Source organism: Marmota monax, unplaced genomic scaffold, assembly GCF_021218885.2.
Source record: "Marmota monax isolate L192 unplaced genomic scaffold, Marmota_monax_Labrador192_F-V1.1 WCK01_AAM20220418_F8-fsc00014, whole genome shotgun sequence".
NCBI lineage: Eukaryota > Metazoa > Chordata > Mammalia > Rodentia > Sciuridae > Marmota > Marmota monax.
The window spans coordinates 9,796,850-9,824,060 of record NW_026695222.1 but is presented as its reverse complement, the minus strand read 5'-3'; the positions used below and the strand labels follow the sequence as shown (position 1 = coordinate 9,824,060).

General features: G+C 37.8%; 1 protein-coding gene across 3 annotated transcripts in view; it reads right to left on the bottom strand.

The window, feature by feature from the left end:
- Dnaaf9 (dynein axonemal assembly factor 9) overlaps nt 1-27,211 on the bottom strand; it is a 152,484-nt gene that overhangs the window by 114,593 nt on the left and 10,680 nt on the right. For 2 of the 3 annotated variants that reach the window (XM_046433259.2, XM_046433260.2), the window contains exons 2-3: nt 10,570-10,649; nt 9,415-9,534 (exon numbers count right to left, since the gene is read on the bottom strand). In XM_046433259.2, the coding sequence (XP_046289215.1) occupies nt 9,415-9,534; nt 10,570-10,649 (200 nt within the window). The remainder of the gene's footprint in view (nt 1-9,414; nt 9,535-10,569; nt 10,650-27,211) is intronic. The other variant, XM_046433261.2, reaches the window with a different exon arrangement.

Below are 27,211 nucleotides of genomic sequence, written 5' to 3'. Positions count from 1 at the left end.
ACATGGTTTAAGCCCTCTCGGACAGGAAAACAGCACCAACTATGGCCAGTGATCGTGCTCTCACAGAGATCAGTGTCTAAAGCTCTTGACTACTGGCTTATCTAGCTCCAGGCAATTGTGGTCCTGGATACTGTGTGTCATCTTTGGGAAAGCTTACTGTGTACACAGGAAAGGCTGGGAGGAAGGAAGTTGAGGCAAGGGGAAAGAGCTTCTGTAAATAGATTAGCACAGCTCACAGATTTAAGGAACGGCCATCAACAATGGTAAATCAAGCAAATAAAGCAATCCTAAAGGTATAAATAAAACCAGGTAAATGGGAGAGCCATGGACTAGGAAAGCAATATTAAAGTAGTAGGAACACTGAGAATGAAAGGAGCCATACCTCTGAATAAAAGCAGAGATTTCATTCCATGGTTTCTCTGAGACCAGAGCCACCAGGCTTCTAATAAGATGAAGCCAGAAGTCACTGGAGGTAAAAAGGTACATAGGGAAGAGGAGCATCTGATGTGGGACAATTGGAACAATGCCAACACAGCAGTGCAGTGTAACTGACCACACTTTATGAAAAATATTATAATAAATACAAGCCATAGTTGACACATAGGTGCTAGCCTTTTAAGCCACTCTGCACTTCACATCTGGTCAGCCCAGAGTATTCTGGAAACAGCCTTTTCACTGTGGACTCTCAGGTAAGTGCTAGAGTCAAAGGGTAGCAAAAGGTAGGAAAGGGGGGTAACCTCTCATCTCTCAGTACTGGGTTTCCTCACCACCCTCTCTAGAGCCCTGTCCTAAATCACTTGTAGATTACCTTCTGAGGAGTGTGAGCTTGATGTCACCCAGAGAGACTGAGACACTCTACATTGAAGTGCAACATGTTCAAAGAACTAGGATACTATAAAGGGCATAATAAAAGCCAGGCACAATGGTTTGTAATCCCAGTGACTCAGGAGACTGAGGCAGAAGGATTACAAATTCAAGTCCAATCTGGGCAATTTAGCAAGACCCTGTCTCAAAATAAAAAATAAAAAGGGCTGGAAACATAGCACAATGGCAGAACACCCTTAGGTTCAATCCTCAATATCACAAGAAAAAAAAAAAGTTTAAAACTGAACAGCTGATGTATTCTCAGAATCTCAACATACTGATGTCATCATTATAAACATGAGTTTAAAAGTATACAGGCAGGTAAAAGAATAAAGTATATATGAGTTGAATATGTTCAATATTTTTAAAGTTTTTTAAAAAATAAGTCACTCTTTTTTTTTTCTTTTTTTTTTAAATTATTTTTATTTTTTAGTTTTTGGCGGACACAACATCTTTGTTTGTATGTGGTGCTGAGGATCGAACCCGAGCCACACGCATGCCAAGCGAGTGCGCTACCGCTTGAGCCACATCCCCAGCCCCAAAGTCACTCTTATTGGTCCTTTTGCCTTTTATATATTTAGTGAGTTAACTATACAAGCAGAAATGTGATCAGAGTTTTCTAAAAATGGATTTGCTAATTTGGAGTAAAATGCTCATTTGCTAAGCACCTATTGTGTCAGGTGACAGGATAAAGACAAAAATAAGCAAAGTAGAGCACCTTAGAATTTCAAGTATTTCCTTAGTTTTAGTACTGTAATGTCCTTAGCAATCCTAGCTATAGTGAAATGTGTAGCTGATACAAGTTGCCAAGATTAATTCTTTCCAAACAAGCAGAGCTATACAATGTAAGAAAAAAAATTTAAATCAAAATCTGAAACGTAATTTGAATTGAAAAAAAAAGTTAACAGAAGGGAGATTTTCAGTTAATTCTATACTTTCTAATAAAAAGGAGAGCTTTAATCAATATAAGGGATAACCATAACTAAGGACTTTACCACAGAAGATCAGGGTTTCTCAACTTTGGCACTACTGACAATTTGGATTAAATAATTCTTAGGGGCTGTCCTGGGCACTGTGGGATGTTTACCGGCATCCCTGACCTCTACTCACTGATGCCAGTAGCACTCCCCACACAATTGTAACACTCAAAAATGTCTTCAGACATTGTCAAATGTCCCCTGGGGGACAAAAGTGCCCCCAGCTGAGAACCACTACACTGAAGCAAGATCATTTCACATCAGATGTTTGCTTTCATGGCTCCCCCAGCTGCTTCACAACAGTTGTCTGTCTCCTGTCCAGTTTTATTTGCCTGCTCCTGTCTCCTGACCCATCTGGCAGACAAGTCATGATGCTAAGTATGTGATATCAGAGATAGCTCCTGGGCAATAGCCCACTGCAGCATCAACACAGGCAGAGTGTCTCAGAGCTAAGGAAAGAGGAATGTAAGCAGAAAGCCTGCATTGTAGTCACAGGCATCATCAGGAATTAAAGTCACACAGAAAACAATTCCAAAAGATAGCAGGACAAAGAGCTTTTGTTCCTCAGCTGAAGAGCCACAAGAAGTCTTCCTTGTAGGGGCAGCCTTGCAGGCTCATCCTTGCTTCACAACTAAACATGCTGTCACTGGATAACAGCACATATTTGAACCTTCAGACTTAGAGGCAAATTATGGAGCCTTAATGGGAAATTATGAGGAAAACTAATATCTTGCCAAGAAAAGATAAAGCCAAATACTGATGTTTACTTTCTTCTCCAAAGTTGATTTACCCAGTAAATATATTCTGAAAATAACTTGTTGCTATTCACTTATCCAGTGAGTGACCAACAATACTTAATATATCAACAAAGAATAAATGTCATTTTTCACTGTCAAAAAGGCAAAAAATTTAGAGCTGGGGATGTGGCTCAGTGGCAGAGCACTTGCCTAGCACATGAGACACTGGATTCGGTCCTTAGCACCAAATAACAAATAAAATAAGGCATTCTGTCCATCTTCAACTACAAAAAATAAAAATTTTAAAAAAGGCAAAAATTTTGCCAGATGTGGTGATACATGCCTGTAATCCCAGCTACTAGGGAAGCTGAGGTAGGAAGATTTTGAGTCTAAGGCCAGCCTGGGCAATTTAGCAAGACCCTGCCTGACTTGAAAAGAAAAAGAAGAAAACATGAGGAAAAAAAATAAAAGACAAACATTTTAATGGGGCTTTTATTTTAAATTTGATCATACTTTTCCATAAAAAAATCATGAACTAACAATGCAAAGAAATAAACTCTTCTCTCACATAGAATTTTACCAACATACTGTGACCCACCGGCAGAAGAGGAGCAGCGGCCTGCTGAGAGGCAGAGCCGCCCCACTCCCCCTGCACCGGCAAGGTAGACGGAACTGTGACTACCCACAGAGCAGGCCCAGCGGCCTGCTGAGGGGCAGAGCCGCCCCCCATCCCCCGCGCCTGCCAGGTAGGCGGAACTGTGACCACCGACAGAAAAGGCCCAGTGGCCCGCGGCGGGACAGAGCTTCCAATGACTCCTGCAAGGTAGGCGGGCCTGCAACCCACCGGCAGAAAAGGAGCAGCGGCCTGCTGAGAGGCAGAGCCGCCGCCTCCACCTGCGCCGGCAAGGTAGACGGAACTGTGACCACCCACAGAGCAGGCCCAGCGGCCTGCTGAGGGGCAGAGCCGCCCCCCACCCCCCGCGCCTGCCAGGTAGGCGGAACTGTGACCACCATCAGAACAGGCCAGACCTGCAACCGACAGACAGAACAGGCCCAGTGGCCTGAGGAAGGGTAGAGCCGCCCCCCGCCCCCGCGCCTGCAAGGTAGGCGGACCTGCGACCCACTGGCAGAACAGACCCAGAGGCCTGCAGAGGGGCAGTGCCGCTGCCTGCGCCTGCAAAGTAGGCAGAACTGCGACCACCGACAGAACAAGCCTAGCGGCCCGCAGAGGGACAGAGCCGCCGCCCGCGCCTGCAAGGTAGGCAGACCTGCTACCGACCGGCAGAGCAGGCCCAGCGGCCTGCCGGCGTGGTAGGCACATTGCCCCAATTGGAGGAGGGGCAGAGCCGCCGCCCGCGCCTGCGAGGGAGACTTTGCAACTATACAAGACCAATATAAATATATAGGGGGAAAATTCAATAGCACAACAGTTTCACCAAGTAGAAGGGAACGCGAACAGTATGAAGAGACAAGGAAAGAAAGGACCACAAGCAATGCAGGTCAACTCAACGTTAGAAGAGGTAATAGCTGCAGCAGATGGAATGTCAGATAAAGAATTCAGGATATACATGCTTCAGATGATCTGGAGTCTCAAGGAAGACATCAGACAGCAAAATCAGACAATGAAAGATCACTTCAACAATGAATTACATAGACAAATCCAAGAAACAAAAGATCAACTATACAGGGAGATAGAGGTTATAAAAAACAAACAAACAGAAATCCTAGAAATGCAGGAAGCAATAAACCAACTTAAAAACTCAATTGAGAATACTACCAGCAGAGTAGAACACTTAGAAGATAGAACATCAGACAATGAAGACAAAGTATTTCAACTGGAAAAGAACATAGACAGCTCAGCAAGACTGTTAAGAAACCATGAGCAGAACATCCAAGAAATATGGGATAACATCAAGAGACCAAATTTAAGAGTCATTGGGATACAGGAAGGGACAGAGTTTCAAACCAAAGGAATGAGCAATCTATTCAATGAAATAATACGAGAAAACTTCCCAGACTTGAAGAATGAGACAGAATCCCAAATCCTAGAAGCCTACAGGACGCCGAATGTGCAAAATCATAAGAGACCCACACCTAGACACATTATAATGAAGATGCCCAACATACAGAATAAGGAGAGAATTTTAAAAGCTACAAGAGAAAGGAAGCAGATCACATTTAGGGGTAAGCCAATCAGGATAACAGCTGATCTTTCAACACAGACTCTGAAAGCTAGAAGATCCTGGAATAACATATTTCAAACACTGAAAGAAAATGGGTTCCAACCAAGAATTGTGTTTCCAGCGAAATTAAGCTTCAGGATGGAAGATGAAATTAAAACCTTCCACGATAAACAAAAGTTAAAAGAATTTGCAGCTAGAAAACCATCTCTTCAAAACATCCTTGGCAAAACATTACAGGAAGAGGAAATGGAAAATAACAATGAAAACCAACAGTGGGAGGTAGGACAGTAAAGGGGGGAAAAATAATCAAAGAGGAAAACAAACCATGTTTAGTAACATAAATAAACAAATATGGCTGGAACAACAACCCATATCTCAATAATATCCCTAACTGTTAATGGCTTAAACTCACCAATCAAGAGACACAGGCTAGTAGAATGGATCACAAAACAAGACCCAACAATATGCTGCCTACAGGAGACACATTTGATAGGAAAAGACATACATAGGCTGAAGGTGAAAGGTTGGGAAAAATCATATCACTCATATGGACTTCGGAAACAAGCAGGAGTGTCCATACTCATATCAAATAAAATAGATTTCAAGCCAAAGTTAATCAAAAGGGATAAAGAGGGACACTACATACTGCTTAAGGGAACCATACACCAACAAGACATAACAATCATAAATATATATGCCCCAAACAATGGTGCAGCTATGTTCATCAAACAAACTCTTCTCAAGTTCAAGAGTCTAATACACCACCATACAATAATCATGGGAGACTTCAACACACCTCTCTCACCACTGGACAGATCTTCCAAACAAAAGTTGAACAAGGAAACTATAGAACTCAATAACACAATTAATAACCTAGACTTAATTGACATATATAGAATATACCACCCAACATCAAGCAGTTTCACTTTTTTCTCAGCAGCACATGGATCCTTCTCAAAAATAGATCATATATTATGTCACAGGGCAACTCTTAGACAATATAAAGGAGTAGAGATAATACCATGCATCCTATCTGATCATAATGGAATGGAACTGAAAATCAACGATAAAAGAAGGAAGGAAAAAGAATACATCACTTGGAGAATGAACAATAGGTTACTGAATGATCAATGGGTTATAGAAGACATCAAGGAGGAAATTAAAAAATTCTTAGAGATTAATGAAAACACAGACACAACATATCGAAATCTATGGGACACATTGAAAGCAGTTCTAAGAGGAAAATTCATTGCTTGGAGTTCATTCCTTAAACAAAGAAAAAACCAACAAATAAATGATCTCATACTTCATCTCAAAATCCTAGAAAAAGAAGAGCAAAACAACAGCAAAAGAAGTAGAAGGCAAGAAATAATTAAAATCAGAGCTGAAATTAATGAAATCGAAACAAAAGAAACAATTGAAAAAATTGACAAAACTAAAAGTTGGTTCTTTGAAAAAATAAACAAAATCGACAGACCCTTAGCCATGCTAGCGAAGAGAAGAAGAGAGAGAACTCAAATTACTAGCATACGGGATGAAAAAGGCAATATCACAACAGACACTTCAGATATACAGAAGATAATCAAAAATTATTTTGAATCCTTATACTCCAATAAATTAGAAGATAATGAAGGCATCGATAAATTTCTTAAGTCATATGATCTGCCCAGATTGAGTCAGGAGGATATAGACAACCTAAACAGACCAATATCAATTGAGGAAATAGAAGAAACCATCAAAAGACTACCAACTAAGAAAAGCCCAGGACCGGATGGGTATACAGCAGAGTTTTACAAAACCTTTAAAGAGGAACTAATACCAATACTTTTCAAGCTACTTCAGGAAATAGAAAAAGAGGGAGAACTTCCAAATTCATTCTACAAGGCCAACATCACCCTGATACCTAAACCAGACAAAGACACTTCAAAGAAAGAAAACTACAGACCAATATCTCTAATGAACCTAGATGCAAAAATCCTCAATAAAATTCTGGGGAATCGGATACAAAAACATACCAAAAAAATTGTGCACCATGATCAAGTAGGATTCATCCCTGGGATGCAAGGCTGGTTCAATATACGGAAATCAATAAATGTTATTCACCACATCAATAGACTTAAAAATAAGAACCATATGATCATCTCGATAGATGCGGAAAAAGCATTCGACAAAGTACAGCATCCCTTTATGTTCAAAACTCTAGAAAAACTAGGGATAACAGGAACATACCTCAATATTGTAAAAGCAATCTATGCTAAGCCTCAGGCTAGCATCATTCTGAATGGAGAAAAATTGAAGGCATTCCCTCTAAAATCTGGAACAAGACAGGGATGCCCTCTCTTACCACTTCTGTTCAACATAGTTCTCGAAACACTGGCCAGAGCAATTAGACAGACGAAAGAAATTAAAGGCATCAAAATAGGAAAAGAAGAACTTAAATTATCACTATTTGCAGATGACATGATTCTATACCTAGCAGACCCAAAAGGGTCTACAAAGAAACTATTAGAGCTAATAAATGAATTCAGCAAAGTGGCAGGATATAAAATCAACACGCATAAATCAAAGGCATTCCTGTATATCAGCGACAAATCCTCTGAAATGGAAATGAGGACAACCACTCCATTCACAATATCTTCAAAAAAAATAAAATACTTGGGAATCAACCTAACAAAAGAGGTGAAAGACTTATACAATGAAAACTACAGAACCCTAAAGAGAGAAATAGAAGAAGATCTTAGAAGATGGAAAAATATACCCTGTTCATGGATAGGCAGAACTAACATCATCAAAATGGCGATATTACCAAAAGTTCTCTATAGGTTTAATGCAATGCCAATCAAAATCCCAACGGCATTTCTTGTAGAAATAGAGAAAGCAATCATGAAATTCATATGGAAAAATAAACGACCCAGAATAGCAAAAACAATGCTAAGCAGGAAGTATGAATCAGGCGGTATAGCGATACCAGACTTCAAACTATACTACAGAGCAATAGTAACAAAATAGCATGGTACTGGTACCAAAACAGGCGGGTGGACCAATGGTACAGAATAGAGGACACAGAAACCAATCCACAAAACTACAACTATCTTATATTTGATAAAGGGGCTAAAAGCATGCAATGGAGGAAGGATAGCATCTTCAACAAATGGTGCTGGGAAAACTGGAAATCCATATGCAACAAAATGAAACTGAATCCCTTTCTCTCGCCATGCACAAAAGTGAATTCAAAATGGATCAAGGAGCTTGATATCAAATCAGAGACACGCCGTCTGATAGAAGAAAAAGTTGGCTACGATCTACATACTGTGGGGTCGGGCTCCAAATTCCTCAATAGGACACCCATAGCACAAAAGTTAATAACTAGAATCAACAAATGGGACTTACTCAAACTAAAAAGTTTTTTCTCAGCAAAAGAAACAATAAGAGAGGTAAATAGAGAGCCTACATCCTGGGAACAAATCTTTACTCCTCACACTTCAGATAGAGCCCTAATATCCAGAGTATACAAAGAACTCAAAAAATTAGACAATAAGAGAACAAACAACCCAATCAACAAATGGGCCAAGGACCTGAACAGACACTTCTCAGAGGAGGACATACAATCAATCAACAAGTACATGAAAAAATGCTCACCATCTCTAGCAGTCAGAGAAATGCAAATCAAAACCACCCTAAGATACCATCTCACTCCAGTTAGATTGGCAGCCATTATGAAGTCAAACAACAACAAGTGCTGGCGAGGATGTGGGGAAAAGGGTACACTTGTACATTGCTGGTGGGACTGCACATTGGTGCAGCCAATTTGGAAAGCAGTATGGAGATTTCTTGGAAAGCTGGGAATGGAGCCACCATTTGACCCAGCTATTCCCCTTCTCGGTCTATTCCCTAAAGACCTAAAAAGAGCATGCTACAGGGACACTGCTACATCGATGTTCATAGCAGCACAATTCACAATAGCAAGACTGTGGAACCAACCTAGATGCCCTTCAATAGATGAATGGATAAAAAAAATGTGGCATTTATACACAATGGAGTATTACTCTGCATTAAAAAGTGACAAAATCATAGAATTTACAGGGAAATGGATGGCATTAGAGCAGATTATGCTAAGTGAAGCTAGACAATCCCTAAAAAAAAATGCCAAATGTCTTCTGTGATATAAGGAGAGTAACTAAGAACAGAGTAGGGTCGAAGAGCATGAGAAGAATATTAACATTAAACAGGGATGAGAGGTGGGAGGGAAAGGGAGAGAGAAGGGAAATTGCATGGAAATGGAAGGAGACCCTCAGAGTTATACAAAAGTACATACAAGAGGAAGTGAGGGGAAAGGGAAAAATAATACAAGGGGGACAAATGAATGTCAGTAGAGGGGGCAGAGAGAGAAGAGGGGAGGGGAGGGGAGGGGATGGGGGATAGTAGAGGATAGGAAAGGCAGCAGAACACAACAGACACTAGTATGGCAATATGTAAATCAATGGATGTGTAACTGATGTGATTCTGCAATCTGTATATGGGGTAAAAATGGGAGCTCATAACCCACTTGAATCAAAGTGTGAAATATGATATATCAAGAACTATGTAATGTTTTGAACAGCCAACAATAAAAAATTAAAAAAAAAAAAAAGAATTTTACCAACATAGACTTACCATCGAGAACTTCTTCAGAAAATCCTGTTTTCTCAAAATCACTGATATTCTGATTGTATAAACCAAACAGAAGATAATTTGCCAGCTCTCTGCAGCCTTCATTATACCTGCTATCAATTCCTGCAAGGCAAAGAAAGTTCTGATCAGCTGTTCTGTACTATGGGAGGCAAATGAGCCCCAATAATTAGCAAAACTCTGATGATCAAAGATGGCAGCTCATATCATCCAATATCCTTACTTGGATTACAAGATCTAAATATTTAGCTTAGAAAATCAAACAGCACAGATTATTGAGACTAAAATAATCTGAGGATGTAAGGAACCAGATAATAATGCTTTGAGTCCTTCTATGGCTTGTTTAAGAGCTTAGAATACTCTCAGTCTTAAAAATAGATGTCTTAAAAATATTCACCTTTTTTTTTTTTGATATGGTGCATGGGGATTGAACCCAGGAATATTCTGTCACTGAGCTATGTACATCCCCAGCCCTATTTTTTAACAGGGTATCACTAAGTTGCGTACAGCCTCACTAAGTTGCTAAGGCCAGCGTTGAACTTGCTATCCTCCTGCCTCAGCCTCCCAAGTCACTGGAATTTCACATGTATGTCACCACTCCTGACTAATATTCACTTCTTGTGAAGATCTTTAGCAAAACATGTGGATGCAAATAAAGGCAATTAAGGTGGCTTGAAAATAACATGAAGAAGATAACAAGTGAATGGTACTATAAACACTCAGCATCTCATAAATATTAAGAGCAAGAAGACTAAGCACTGCACTGGATGCTGGACTACCTGCTAATGGCATTCATAAAGCTTACAGTCTAGTGAAGCTGGGTCAGAGATAATAAAAAGGCAATTAAATGATGCTGTCTTCACTACTGCCTCTTGATGCTTCAGGTATATATACTATCTGGTTCTGGGTATCTGTAAAGTCCCAGAGCAAGAGGAAAGGGTCTGGCAGAAGGAGTTCTAAGAATAAGAGTAAGGTAAGGGCTCCTTATCTCATTGGTGTCTCTCTATCCAACCTCATTATAACAGCCACAGATTACAGGGGAATGAAAGCTAGGAGTTTATCTTACAATGATATAGTGTTATCATTTTACTGTGATAAGAATCTAAATTGCCCCCACCCTGAGTTGTTAAAAGTACGGACCTAGGATGCACAGGATCCCATCAGGCCGAGACTTGCTGCTCTGGGTTAGGATGCTCTGTATCTGGCGGAGTCGGCTACAGCTGCAAAAAGAACAGGAAACAGTTCTGAGCACCAGCACAACCTGATGATAAGAGCTGCACTTGGTATGAGATGCCCATGATAAGGCATGAGGAAGAGAAATGACTTTGCTAGGGATGGAAATCAGTCCTTGTTTGGTTCTAGCATCAAAACTACAAAACGAGTTCCTTTCTCTTCTGTTTTCTGGAAGAAACTGTACAGGACTGGCCTGAAGACTAAGTCTAATTACCGTTTACAAACTGGATAGCCCCTGGATCTATGGCTCAACAGAAGTTATAGCTTAAGGTCCTTTTCATGGTCAAATCCTGGTCAGGAATAAGACTCAGCAGCTTACTTCCAATGATGTCTCCTTTTTGAAGATTTTCTTTCTTTTTTTAACTTGTTTCTTCTTTTATGGTACTGGAATTGAACCCAGGATCTCATACAAGTGCTCTGCCACTGAGCTATATTACCCAGCACCCCCAACACCTTTTTTTGAGACAGGGTCTTACTAAGTTGTGGAGGCTGGCTTGAATCTGCAATCCCTCTGCCTTAGCCTCCCAAGTAGCTGGGATCACAGGTGTGTACCACCCCTTCTTGAAGAAGAGTTTCCACACTGATTTTCCCTAACTGTAGTCTTCATCAGTGTGTTTCAAAAACAAACACAAACAAAAAAACAAAGAAACTAGGTCTAATTCATTCCCACAGCTACTCCTTATGGAGGTATCAGCAGAAAATATGTTCTCCTTATGTACTCCCAGATATTAATGTCATTTCTAAGAACCCCATTTTCTCCAATCCAATAATCCTCCTTCCCAGCACTCCCAGAGAGGGGTGCCCAATTTTCTGCCCAAGATTAAGCCTTTGGACTAGGGATGTAGCTCAGTGGCAGAGCTCTTACCTAGCACTGGGTTTGATCCTTAGCACCACACAAACAAATAAAACAAAGGCATTCTGTCCATCTACAACTACAAAAAAATTAAGAAAAAAAGATTAAGCCTTCTACCTGGTCTTCCCATCACTTCTGCCTCTACTATTCAATATTCCCTAACACTCTTTATATGAAATCACTTCCCTAAAGTCAATAGAAATCCAGTCCTACCACACCATTAACTAAGATCATCCACAAACCCAATGACACTAACTGTTCTATCCATGACTGTGAGACTTCCCACCGCTTCTGAATCTGCTTCACTATAGTAACTGACACTCACCCAAACACAGGATTTCCAGTCAGACAACACTATTTCCCTTCTCTAATTCCCCAGCTTCCTTTCTCTTTTGGATTCTTTTCAATGGTCCTGTACCCTAACTTATTCACTCCATGACTTATAGTCACTGTTTTTATCAAGACTTTCACAATCTTCTACATGATATCAGAATTAGATAAAGGCAGAGAAAGAAAAGAAAGAACCAAACTACAAATCAATATCCATCACAAATATAGATACAAATCCCTTAACAGCCAGGCATGGTGGCACATGCCTATAATCCCAGTGGCTCAGGAGATGAGGCAGGAGGATTACAAGTTCCAGGCCAGCCTCAATAACTTAGAGAATCCCTAAACAACTTAGTGAGACCCCTTTTCAAAATAAAAAAACAAAAAGTGCTGGGATGTAGCTCAATGGTAAAGTGCTCCTGGGTTCAATCCCCAGTACAATTTTTTAAAAAAGAAAGAAAGAGAGGGGGGAGGGAGGGAGGGAGGGAGGGAGGGAAAAGAAAAGAAAAGAAATCCTTTAAAAACATTGCAAATAAGGGCTGAGGTTGTGGCTCAGAGGTACTGCACTCGCCTATCACATGCAGGGCCCTGGGTTCAATCTTAGCACCACATAAAAATAAATAAATACAATGAAGGTATTATGTCCAACTATAACTAAAAAATAAATATTAAAAAATATATTTGCAAATAAGAATTAAGCAACATATAGAAAGAATTACACACCACAACCAAGTAGAGTTGATTCCAGAGATAACCCAAGGATGGTTCATTATTCATAAATCAATCAATGTATGGCATAACATTAACAAACTAAAGAAGAAAAACCATGCATTCATATAACTTATGCAGAAAAACCATTTGACAAAATTCAACATTCACTCACAATAAAAACATTCAGAAAACTAAGAATAGACTGCTTTCCTCAACTTGGAAAAAAAATATAAACAAAACCTTTCTGAGCCAAGTTCAGAATGTATATAATGATGAAGGGCAATCAGGAACAAGGTAAGAATATCTGCTCTCATCATTCCCATTTAACAAACATTGGAAGTTCTAGCCAATAGAATACAGTAAGAGAAACAGATTAAAGACATAAAAAATGGAAAGGAAAAAATAAAATTGCCCCCATTTGCAGATATGGCCTATTAACAAATATTCACAGAGAGAAAGTAGAATGGTGGTTGCTAGGGACCAGGGGGAAGAGGGAGCAAGGAGTTTAATAAGAACAGAATTTATATTTTGCGAGATGAAGAGAGTTACGAGGATGGATGGTGGTGCTTTTAGTCTAATAAGTTATATGAATGTACTTTAATGCTACTAAACTGTGCAGTTAAGACCAGCTAAGATGAAAATAATTGTTACGTGCACCTTAATACAACTTTTTAGACTTTTTTTGTTCTTTTTAGATGTATTTTGACATATTATACATACATAAAGTAAAACACTCTAATTAGAATCTCATTCTTGCAGTTGTACATGATGTAGAGTTTCACTGGTTGTGCATTCATATATGAACATAGCAAAGTTATGTCTGATTCATTCTACTGTCTTTCCTATTCCCATCCTGCTTCTCTTCCCTTCATTCCCCTTTGTCTAAGCCAATGAACTTATATCCCCCCTCCTTATTTTATGTTAGTATCCACATACCAGAGAGAACATTTGGCCTTTGGTTTTTTGAGATTGGCTTGTTTCCCTTAGCATGATATTCTCTAGCTCCTTCCATTGACCAGAAAAGGCCATAATTTCATTCTTCTCTATGGCTGAGTAATATTCCATTATGCATATATTCCACATTTTCTTTATCATTCATTTGTTGAAGAGTACCTAGGTTCGTTCCACAGCTTAGCTATTGTGAACTGAGCTGCTACAAACATTGATGTGGCTGTGTCATTGTATTATGCTGATTTTAAGTCCTGCAGCACATATACCTAACTAGGCCAAATGGTGGTTCCATTATTTTCTGAGAGTGGTCGCACCAATTTGCAGTTCCCCAGCAATGTATGAGTAAACCTTTTCCCCTACATGCTCACCAACATTTATTGTTACTTGTATACTTGATAATTGCCATTCTGATTGGAGTAAGATGAAATCTCAGTGTGTTTTTTTTTTAAGAGAGAGAGAGAGAGAGAGAGAGAGAGAAGAGAGAGAATTTTAATATTTATTTTTCAGTTTTTAGGGGACACAACATCATTGTTTGTATGTGGTGCTGAGGATCCAACCCGGGCCGCACGCATGCCAGGCGAGCGCGCTACCGCTTGAGCCACATCCCCAGCCCTCAGTGTGGTTTTAATTTGCATTTCTCTAATTCCTAGAGATGTGGGACATTTTTTCATATATCTGTTGACCAACTGTATTTCTTCTTCTTTGAAGTGTCTTTTCAGTTCCTTTGCCCATTTATTGATTGGGTTATTTGGTTTGTTTGTTTGTTTGTTTTTGGTGTTAAGTTTTTTGAGTTCTTTATATATCCAGTTAATACAACTTTTTAGAATTAAAAAAATGTTGGGTTGGAGATGGGGCTCAGTAGTAGAGAGTCTGCCTGGCATATATGAAGCCTTGGGTTCAATCTCTGGCAACACACACACAAAAAAAAAAAATTAAAAAAATGTCAATATTATATGAAACAAAAACAACAGGGGCTGGGGTTGTAGCTCAGTGGTAGAGCACTTGCCTAGCATGTGTGAGGCACTGGATTGGATTCTCAGCACCGCATAAAATAAAGTCTATTGACAACTAAAAAAATATTTTTTAAAAAAAGAGAGGAAGAACTTCATTTGATTAAAAAAAAATGAAAAGAAGGAAATATCTGTGAGACATCTGGGGAAATCTGAATACTGACTAGAAAATCTGATGCTATTAGGGATCCACTGTTAATTTTTTTAAGTGAAATAATGTTACTGTGCTTCTATAGTTCAGCGTCCTTTTTCTTAGAGATATATAAGGAAGCAGATAGGAGTAAAATGTCATGATGGCTGCAATTTATTTAAGAATGGTTTAACATGAAATAAGAAAGATTGAGGAAAGAAGAAAAAAGATAAAGCACATATGGCAACAAGTTAAAAATGGCTGAATCTGCCGGGTGCAGTGGCGCACGCCTGTAATCCCAGTGGCTTGGGAGGCTGAGACGGGAGAATTGCAGGTTCAAAGCCAGCGTATGCAACTGCAAGGCACTAAGCAACTTAGTGAGACCCTGTCTCTAAATAAAATAGAAAATAGGGCTGGGGATGTGGCTCAGTGGTCCAGTACCCCTGAGTTCAACCCCCAGTACCCCCCACCAAAAAATGGCTGAATCTAGGGCTGGGGCTGTAGCTCAGTGATAGAGCACTTGCCTAGCATCTGTGAGGCACTGTGTTTGATCCTTAGCACCACATAAAAACAAGCAAATAAAATAAAGAAATTCTGCCTATCTACAACTACAAAAAAAAATTTTTAAAAAAGGTTGAATCTATGGTGAGCTAAAGATCAATTCATTGTATTATTCTTTCAGCAGTTCTGTAGGTTTGAATATTTTCACATCATAAAAATTGGGGGACTAGGAGGAAAGGGTTATATGGAGTAACTGGGTTTTAGAAGCAGCTGGACCGGAAATAGCAAGAACATTCAGAAAACTTCTCTCCTCAGGAAATGATTACTTGCCCCTTGTTAGTTTTTCATGTTTAACTGAAGACTGATCTTGTAATCATTCTCTGTCTGCACTAGAAAGATTTCATCAAATTGCCTCTTTGGCCTATTTCCCAATCCATCCACCAGTGAACTAACTGCCAAGTTTACCAAGAGCTCTTTGGTTTTCAAACTTTCAACCAGCCAGTGACAAAAAGCATGAACAGTTCATGTGACCAAGAAATAAACAGCTCCCTGACTCCTGCTGTAAAAAGCCAGGACAATACTGAAAACAGAGCTTCTTTTCCACAAGTATCTTGACCAAATAAAGTGGGAGCACATAAAACATAGAAAGACCTTACTCTTCTCAGAGTAAAACATCCTAATTAGTGTTTCTCATTTTCTTGTCAAATGGGTGAAATTAAATTCATTTCTTTTTTTTCCCTTTGTACATTTTCTTGCTTTCCAAATTTAATTTTTAACCAGAACATAGCCTATTGTCACTGAAGCATTAAACATGACATCTACTGAATTATTTACCTTTTAACTAAAATAAATAATTAATTAATTAAAACGCAAAAAGCATAAAGAAAACCATAATCCACCAGGCATGCTGGTGCACCTCTATAATCCCAGCAACTGAGGAGACTGAGAGAGGAAAATTACAAGTTCAAGGCCAGGATGGGTAAAACCCTTAGCACCTTGTCAAGACCCTGTCTCAAAATAAAAAAATAAAAATGACTGGGGTGCCGGGGTGTAGCTCAGTGGTAAAGTAGCCTTATGTTCAATCCCCAGTACCAAAAAAGAAAAAAAAAAAAAAAAAACACAATCACTTAACATTTCCAGCACCCCAAATAAACAAATTTTTGTTTTTTGTTTGTTTGGTACAGGATTCAACTCAGGGGTTCTAAACAACTGAGCCACATCCCCTGCCCTATTTTGTATTTTATTTAGAGACAGGGTCTCACTGAGTTGCTTAGTGCCTCACAGTTGCTAAGGCTGGCTTTGAACATGCAATTCTCCTGTCTCAGCCTCCCAAGCTGCTGGGATTACAGGTGCACGCCACGGTGTCCTGAGAAAATTAACAACTTTTAACATCTTGAATATTTGTTTTTATCTACATTAGTGCTTTTGGATTTACATATGTAATGTATTGTCTTTTTTAAGGAAAAAATTGAATATTACATGGAAAAGTAAAGTCTTCATGGATCCTCATCCTCAGTCACCACTATGATGATCTATGTATCCAACCAGTCTTTTTCCTTTAATAGAAACTATGAAACATACACCAAACTTTGGCAAATAACATTGTCTCAAAGCTCACGGGTCTACCTGAAGATGGCTGGCACATCCTAGGTAGGTCTACAGTTGCCTACGTCTTTACAGCATTCCATCTTTAGAAGATATGTAAACTCAGCCAAGCCAATAAAATAACATAGCTTAAATCCAATATGTTGCTTTCATGCTATAATTTATTTATGATTTTCCTTGGATTTAGACTCCAACTTTGGACATGACGGTAGACTATATAAAGAAAAACAACCTAAACTGATGCAGTTTGCCCAAGATTAACAGTAACAAAACCTGATTTTGAAATTTTTCTTTCTGCTACATCTCACTGTTTTATTTGTATTTGATTCCTCTGGTTCCCTGGAAATGATGAAAACAAATTGAAAAAAATTTTTAACTGTTTTTCCTTTGTAATTTACTTTTTAATTTTGAAAATTATTCTGTTTGCTTCATGTTTTGAATATTTTGGTAAATTAAAATATTTACTAAATTATACAAATCCTTATACAAATCTGATTAATAACTTAGGAAACTGATATAATTTGACAAGGATCTTGCGGGGTGGGTTTTGGGGGGAGCTATTTATGTAAATAAAATAAGGTATGTAATTGTTCTGATCATGCTTTTTTCATTTAACATTATTCAATGGAAATCTTTCCAACTTAGCATATGGAACTAAATTTCACTTTTTAAAATTTGTTCAAAATAGTTGTACATGACAGTAGAATACATTTTGACACATCATACATAAATGGATGTAACTTCTCATTCTTCTGTACATGATGTAGAATTATACTGGTCATGTAATGATATATACACATAAAGTAATAATGTCATATTCATGCTACTATCCTTCTTACTCCCAACTCCCCTTTCTTCCCTTCACTCCCTCTGTCTAATCTCTACTACCCCTATTCTCCCTAGCCCCACCCCCTTATTGTGAATTAGCATCTGCATAGCAGAGAAAATATTCCTGCTTCTGTACTTCAGTGTCCTTTTTTATTTTTTTTTAAAGAGAGAGAGAGAAATTTTTTAATATTTATTTTTTAGTTTTTGGCGGACATCTTTATTTGTATGTGGTGTTGAGGATCGAACCCAGGTGAGCATGCTACTGCTTGAGCCACATCCCCAGCCCATCAGTGTCCTTTTTTAAAAGAAATGTAAAAGGAAGTACGTAGGAGTAAAATGGTTCTTTGGAATTGGCTTATTTCCCTTAGCATGATATTCTCCAGCTCCATCCATTTATCAACATATGCCAAAATTTCATTTTTTTAAGGTAAAGTAATATTCCATTGTGTGTGTGTGTGTGTGTGTGTGTATATATAATTTTTTTTATCCATTCATCTGTTAAAGGGCACCTAGGTTGGTTCCATAGCTTACCTATTGTGAATTAAGCTGCAATAAACATTGATGTGGCTATGTAACCATAGTATGCCATCTTTAAGTTCTTTGGGTATAAACTGAGGAGTGGGATAATTGGGTCAAATGGTGGGTCCGTTCCAAATTTTCTGAGAAATTTCCATATGGCTCTCCAAAGTCGTCACACCAATTTGCAGTCTTACCAGCAATGTGAGAATGTGAGTATACTTTTTTTCCCACATCTTCACCAACAGTTATTTGTTGCGTTCCTTGCAACTAAAACACTCAGGGTCACTCTATGGGAACTGGGCCGCGTGAAATCACCACACAAGAGACAGAGATAACTTTTTCTTTGGGGTTCCTGTACTGGCTCCTCTGACCTTAAGCGTCTAGAGAGAGAGAGAGAGAGAGAGAGAGAGAGGGCAAGCACATGCTGACCTCTTTTATTGAGGAGAAGCCATTCAAATGAATCAAGGGGTCAGGTTTCAAGGGGCTGAATCTAGCTTCAAGATGTCTGCAGTCAGCAGGTTGACTGACATCTAGGAAGGCCACACCCAAAGACAGAGCAAAAGAAGGGGACACACATGGGGGGTTTTCATGGAACATTCTATCCCAAACAGAGCAAGGGGTAATATCACAAAGCAACAGGTGAGCGTAGCTTAACCCATGGGGCTGCAGGGAAGGCAAGCCTAAACATGAAGACACATTTGGCTGCATTTTTACTACTCTCAAGATCGGGGCTACGGGTCTACAGCCACTTAAAAGTAGCCAGATCATTAGGGATGACGGACAGTGCCTCGACCAATCAGGAGAGGAAAAATGCTGGTCATATGATATGGCGGCCTCCCACATTTATTGTTCCTATATTCTTGTTAACTGTCATTCTGACTGGAATGAGATGAAATCTGTGTGGTTTTAATTTGAATTTCTTCTCTAATTTCTAGAGATGTGGAACATTTTCTCATATATATATATATATAATTTTTTTTTGTATCAGGGATTAAACTTAGGGGCACTCTACCACTGAGCCACATCCCCAGCCCTATTGTGTATTTTATTTAGAGACAGGGTTTCACTGAGTTGCTTAGTGCCTCACTTTTGCTGAGGCTGACTTTGAACTCACGATCCTCCTGTCTCAGCCTCCTGAGCCACTGGGATTACAGGCATGCGTGTGCCACTGTGCCTGGCCATTTTTTCATACATTTTTTAACCATTTGTATTTCTTCTGTGAAGTGTCTATTCAGTTCCTTTGCCCATTTTTGAGTTATTTGGGGTTTTTTGGTGTTAAGTTTTTTGTGTTCTTTATTTATCCTGGAGATTAATGCTCTGAGGTGCAAGTAGTAAAGATCTCTCATTCTATAGTCTCTCTCTTCACAATCTTGTTTCCTCTGCTGTGAAAAAGCTTATTAGTTTCATTCCATCACATTTATTTTTAATTATTTTTTTAGTTGTAGATGGACACAATGTCTTTATTTTATTTCTTTATTTTTATGTGGTGCTAAGGATCAAACCCAGTGCTTCATGCATGTTAGGCAAGCACTCTACCACTGAGCCACAACCTGAGACCCCCCCACCACACTTATTGATTCTTGATTTTACTTCTTGCACTTTAGGAGTCTTGTTAAGTTCCTAAGCCAATATGGTGGGCCTACTTTTTCTTCTATTACACACAGAGTCTCTGTTCTAATGCCTAAGTCCTTGATCCACTTTGAGTTGAGTTTTGTGCATAGCAAAATTTCATTTTGCTACATACAAATTTCCAGTTTTTCCAGCACCATTTGTTGAAGACGCTATTTTTTCTCCAATGTATGTTTATACATTGTTTATAGTGCCTTTATCTAGTGCCAGGTAACTGTATTTATGTGGGTTTCTATGTCTTCTATTCTGTACAATTGGTCTGTGTGTCTATCTTGGTGCCTATACCATGCCATTTTTGTTACCATGTCTCTGTAGTATAATTAATGGTCTGGGATTGTGATGCCTCCTGCTTCACTTTTCTTGCTAAGGATTGTTTTGGCTATTCTGGGTTCTCTTATTTTTCCAAATAAATTTCATGAGTGCCTTTTCTATTTCTATGAACAATGTCATTAGGATTTTAATAGGAATTGCATTAAATCTGTATAGCACTTTTGGTAGTATGGCCATTTTAACAATGTTAATTCTGCCTATCCAAGAGCATGGCAGATCTTTCTACTTTCTACAGTTTCCTTCTATTTCTTTCTTTAGTGTTCTGTAGTTTTCATTGTAGAGATTTTTCACATCTTTTGTTAGATTGATTCCCAATTTTTTTTGAAGCTATAGTAAATGGGGTAGTTTTCCTAATTTCTCTTTCAGTGGATTCATCACTGATATACAGGAATGCATTTGATTTATGGATGTTAATTTTATATCCTGCTACTTTGCCGAATTCATTTATTAGTTTTAGAAGTTTTCTGGTAGAACTTTTTTGGGTCTTCTAAATATACATGCCAGCAAATAGTGATAGTTTGTGCTCTTCTTTTCCTATTTGTATTCCTTTAATTTCTCTCTTCTAATTGCTCTGGCTAGAGTTTCAAGGATGATATTAAATAAAAGTGGTGAAATAAAACTCGTTTCAGGTTTTAGAGGGAATGCATTCAGTTTTTTCCCATTTAGAATGATGTTGGCCTTGGGTTTATGTTGAGGTATATTCCTACTATCCCTAGTTTTTCTACTGTTTAAACAGGAAGAGGTGCTGTATTTTGTCAAATGCTTTTTCTGCATATATTGAGATGATCATATGATTCTTGTCTTTAAGTCTACTGATGTAATGAATTATGTTTAATGATTTCCATATGTTGAACCAAACTTGCATCTCTGTGTTGAACTCCACTTGATTGTGGTGCACTATTTTTTTAATGTTTTTGTATATGATTTGCCAGAATTTTATTGAGAACTTTTGCATTTATGTTCATCAGGGATATTGGTGTGAAATGTTCTTTCTTTAGTGTGCCTTTGTCTGGTTTGGGTATCAGTGTGATATTAGCTTCATATAATGAATTTGGAAGCATTCCCTCCTTTTCTATTTCTTGGAATAATTTGAGGAGTATTGGTGTTAATTCTTCTTTGAAGTCTTATAGAACTCATCTAAGAATCCGTCTGGTCCTGGGCTTTTCTTAATTGGTAGGCTTTTGATGGCATCTTCTATTTCAGTGCTTGAAACTGATCTGTTTAAATTGTATATGTCTTCCTGATTCAGTTTGGGTAGGTCACATATCTCTAGAAACTTGTCGATGTCTTCAAGATATTCTTTTATTGCAGTATAAATTTTCAAAATATTTTCTGATTATCTTCTGTATCTCAATTGTGTCCATCGTGATATTTCTTTTATCATCATGAATTTTAGTAATTTGAGTTTTCTCTGTTAGTGTGGCTAAGGGTTTATGAATTTTTTCAAAGAAACAAGTTTTTGTTTTGTCAATTTTTTGAATTGTTTCTTTTGTTTCAATTTCATTGATTTCAGTTCTGATTTTAATTATTTACTGCCTTCTACTACTTTAGGTGTTGATTTGTTCTTTTTCTAGGGCTTTCAAATGTAATGTTATTTATTTGTTGAGTTTTTATTCTTTTAAGGAATAAGCTCAATGCAATGAATTTTTCTCTTAGCACTGACTTCATAGTGTCCCACAGAATTTGATATGTTGTATCACTATTCTCACTTATCTCTTTTTTTTTTAATATTTATTTATTTATCTTTTTTTTTTTTTAGTTATCGGTGGACACCACATCTTTGTTTGTATGTGGTGCTGAGGATCGAACCTGAGCCGCACGCATGCCAGGCGAGCGCGCTACCGCTTGAGCCACATCCCCAGCCCCCCTCACTTATCTCTAAGTATTTTTTATTTCATCCCTGATTTCTTCTGCTATCCATTTGTCATTCAATAGAGTATCCAGGTGTTAGAGTAGCTTCTATTTTTATTTTATCATTGATTTCTAATTTCATTCTATTATGATCTGCTAGAATGCAGGGTATTATCTCCAATTTTTTGCATTTGGTAAGAGTTGATTTAAGGCATAATACATGGTCTATTTTAAAGAAGGATCCACGTGCTGCTGAGAAGAAAGTGTATTTGCTCCTTGATGGATGATATATTCTATATATGTTAAGTCTAAATTATTGATTTATTATTTAGTTCTATAATTTCTTTGTTTTTTTTTTTTTAAGTTTGTAGTTGTAGATGGACACAATGTGGGTTTTTTTTTTTTTTTTTTGGTACCAAAGATTGAACTCAGAGGCACTCAACCACACCCCCAGCCCTATTTTGTAGTTTTTATTTTAGAGACAGGGTCTCACTGAGTTGCTTAGCACCTCACTTTTGCTGAGGCTGTCTTTGAACTCAGATCCTTTTGTCTCAACCTCCCAAGCTGCTGGGATTACAGTCATGCGCCAGGGTGCCCAGCAACACAATACTTTTTTATTTTATTAATTTATCTTTATGTGGTGATGACAATTAAACCCAAGAACTGACACATACTTGGCAAGCACTCTACCACTGAGCTACAACCCAAGCCCTGTTTAGCTTTTGTTTGGAGGATCAATCAGTGATGATATAGGTGTGTTGAAATATTACACACAAATATTATTGTGTGTAATCTATTTGATTCTTGAAATTGAGAAGGGTTTGTTTGATGTACATAGATGCTCCATTGTTTGGGGCATAAATATTTACAATTTTTATGTCTTATTGATATATAATTCCTTTTATCAGTATGAAATGTCCTTCTTTGTCCCTTCTGATTAACTCTGGCTTGAAGTCCACTTTATGTGATATGAGGATAGAAACCCCTTGCTTGATTTACACAATCCATGTGATATTTTTTTTTCCCATCCTTTCACTTTTAGTCTGTGGATGTTTTTGCCTGCAAGGTGAGTCTCTTAGAGACAGCATATTGTTGGGTCTTGTTTTTTAATCCAATCTGCCAGTCTATGTCTTTTTTTTTTTTTTAAGAGAGAGAGAGAGAGAGAGAGAGAATTTTTAATATTTATTTTTAGTTTTCAGTGGACACAACATCTTTATTTTTATGTGGTGCTAAGGATCGAACCTAGCGCCCCGCGCATGTCAGGCGAGCACTTGAGCCACATCCCCAGCCCCAGTCTATTGTCTTTTGATTGATGAGTTTAGGCCATTAACATTCAAGGTTATTATTGAGATATAATTTGTATTCCCAGTCAGTCTGGTTTATTTCTGATTATTAATTTGAATTTATTTCTCCTTTGTCTATTCCTTTAATGCAGTTCCTCCCTTTGCTGGTTTTCACTTTTTTCTTTTCATTTCATCTTCATGGGATATTTTGTTGAGAATATTCAGTAGTTCAGGCTTTATAGTTGTGAATTCTTTTAACTTTTGTTTATCATGGAAGGTTTTTATTTCATCTTTAAATGTGAAGCTTGGTTTTAGAATTCTTAGTTGGCGTACATTTTCTTTCAGAGCTTGCTAAAACTCACTTTAAAGACTGTGGTACAGGGAGGAAGAGCATGAGAAAAAGATTAACATTAAACAGGGACGAGAGGTGAGAGGGAAAGGGAGAGAGAAGGAAAATTGCATGGAAATGGAAGGAGACCCTCATTGTTATACAAAATTACATAAAAGAGGATGTGAGGGGAAAGGGGAAAAAAATCAAGGGAGAGAAATGAATTACAGTAGATGGGGTAGAGAGAGAAGATGGGAGGGGAGGGGAGGGGGGATAGTAGAGGATAGGAAAGATAGCAGAATACAATAGTCACTAGTATGACAATATGTAAAAAGGTGGATGTGTAACCGAAGTGATTCTGCAATCTGTAAACGGGGTAAAAATGGGAGTTCATAACCCACTTGAATCAAATGTATGAAATATGATATATCAAGAGCTTTGTAATGTTTTGAACAACCAATAAAATAAAAAAATAAAGATAAAAAAGACTGTGGTACACTATATGGGCATGGTGACACTTGCCTGCAACTCAGGAGACTGAGGCAGGAGAATTTCAAGTTCGAGGCAGCCTGGTCAACTTAGCAAAACCTTGTTTCAAAAAAAAAAAAAAAACTAAAAATTGAAAAAGGCCTAGGAGTATAGTTCAGTGCTAGAATGCACCTAGGTTCAATCCTAATACTACAAAGAAACCAAACCAAAACAAAACAAAAAACCCAACAACAAAATAAAACCAAAAAAAAATCCTTCTTATCTTTTGTTTTAATTTAACTGGATGTTAATTGAACATTACAGGTTTTTATTTTATTTTGCTATTGCAAATAATTCTTTACCAAGCAACCGTATATATCATCTTTAGAACAAGCAAAGTTTCTGTACAGTAGAGACCTAAAAGTAGCACTGCAAGGTGAGTCTCTTAGAGACTCTGCATTTTAAAATCTGATAGATCTTACCACACTGTTCTCCTAAACCATTCACCTATTCTGTTATAATTTGTTTTCCCTAATCATTAGGGAAATGTTTATTGATCATTTACATTTCTTTTCTATGAATGCATATCCATGTTCTTTGTCCACTTTCTATTTAGTCATTGTATACTTCACCACATTGCAAAAAAAAAATTGTTCTTTGGCTATATGTTGCAAATATTTTCCTCAATCCTCTACACTTTCATGTCAAAGTTTTATAGAATTAAGTCTACCTTTACTTTTAAGCTTAAGGGTCTTCTATTTTCCTTTTGTGCCTTCTCCACTCAGCATCATAAATAATAAACACCAGCATTTCATTTGTGAATTTTTTTTCTTAGCTCTGGAATATTTACTTTTGTGGAGCAAGAATGTAACTGTACTTTGTTCCCCAAAATATAAGTGAATGTTCCAAGACCATATGTTGATCTTTCAATTCTCTGATTTAGAATACCATTTGTAGCATATGATAAACTGCCCTATGTAGCTAGATCTAACATTTGGATCTTTACTTGATCCATTTATCTATTCTCACAGAAATATTACACTTTAAAAAATAATCAGAGCTCTTAAGGTATGCTAGTACTTCAGTTTTATAGTATATAGATTATTTTTGTAACTGATAAGTCCTTCTATTATTGCTTTAAAGATCCACAGTTGTGGGACTGGGGTTGTGGCTCAGTGATAGAATGTTCGCCTAGCATTTGCAAGGCCCTGGGTTCGATCCTCAGCACCACATATAAATAAAGGTATTGTGTGCAACTACAACTAAAAAAATAAAATAAAAGATTCCACAACTGTGACTCTTAGAAAGACAGTAGATTGAGGTTTTAAGCAGAAATTATCAGGAAAGGCCTCACCAAGAGTACCTTTGCATAAAGCCCAGAAGTGAGATCACAGCTACGTAGCATGTGCCAAGGTCCCACAGAGGAGTATTCCTTAACATTTTCCTTTCAAGATGAAGTATAAAAACAGTGGGGGTGGGCAGTGGCACATGCCCATAATCCCAGCAGCTCGGGAAGCTAAGGCAGGAGGATGGAGAGTTCAAAGCTAGCCTCAGCAACTCAGTGAGACCCTGTCTCTAAGTAAAATACAAAAATTAGGCAGGGAATATGGCTCAGTGGTTGAGTGCCCCTGAATTCAATCCCCAGTACTAAAAAGAAAGAAAAAGAGATGAAGTATAAAAATAGCTTGTCAAATTCCATAAAAGTCTGTTGAGAATTCACAATCATATTGAGTCTGGACAGTACTGAAATCCCCACTCAGAAACATCTCTCCCTCCTATTCTGTTTCATACTCTAAAATTTTATATTTTCATTTATAAAATAGGTCTTGCATATTCTTATTAGGTTGATTCCTATGCATCGTATAATTTTTGTCCCCATTTTGAATGCTATCTTGAATCCACTACATTTTTCAAAGTTTATATTTGCTAAACTCTAATTTTAATAGATTTTTTTGTTAAGTTTTCCAAGTAGTGAATTAATAGTTTTCTTTCTTTTTCAAATATTTTCAGATTTTATCCCAAATCATTAATTCATCAAGTTTTGAGCACCTATTCTGTGCCTGGCACTGTTCAGAGCATTTAACAATGAAAGAAAGGGCAAAAATCCCTGGGACAAAAACCTCAGAACTTAAATTTCAATGCAGAAGCAATGAGATAAAATAAATAAAATACATTTGTCATATGGTGGTAAGTAGGAGAATTTGAGGCTTAGGAAAAGAGTAGATTAGAGTTTTAAAAGAAATATCAGGAAAGACCTCACCAAGAATACCTTTGCTTAAAGACAAGAAGTGAAATCACAGTTATGAAGCAAGTTTAAAGGTGCTACAGGGAGTGTTCCTGATATCCACGTGCATGGAACAGAGTGAAGTAAATAGTAAGAGATTACATTAAAAGGAGGGGTGCATATTAGTTAAGGTCTTGTAGCTGATGATTTGAATTTCTGCTACAAGTACTTTGAAAAGAGGAATGACTAATATGAAATACATTTTAATAAGATCCCTCTATTTGCTGTATTGATAGCAAACAGAAGGGAGGTAATAGTTGAACCTGGAAGACCAATTAAGAGTCCACTGCAGAGCTGGGGATGTGTCTCAGTGGTAGACTGCTTACCTAGCATGTAAGCAATGTAAGCATTGAGGCCCTGGATTCTATGCCAAGCATCACAAAAGCGAAAGAAAGAAAGGGGGGGGGGGGGAAGGCTATTGCAATGTTCCAAGTAACAGATGATTATTTCTTTGGCTTCTCTCATATTGGCTAGAACCTTATCATGAACAGCTGGTTTAAGTCAGAAATGAGAGTTAAAAATTTTAAGCAGCTGGGGTTTTTTGTGGTTTTTTTTGAGGGGGGGTCTACTACTACTACTTGTCTGATAATTTCATTAATAGACTTTTTAGTAATGAACAGTTCATTCATCTTGCATTTCTGGGACAAAATCTATATGTGCTAGAAGTAATATTCTAGACTCAATATATTACTGTTTTATTTAGGATTTTTACATTTGTAGTTCTCCTTTCCTAATCAAGCACCAGGATTATGAAAGGCTTAAAGAATGAATGGGAATCTTTCTTAGATATACACTTAACTTGGCATGCTTTCCATCTCTATCCTGACCCTGCCAGGTAACATATACTCTTGCTTGTTCCTGGCCACAGCATCCCATCATGATTTACCAGGGCAAGCCAGGTCATTTGAAGTCCTTTCCATGGACACGTTTTAGGGTTA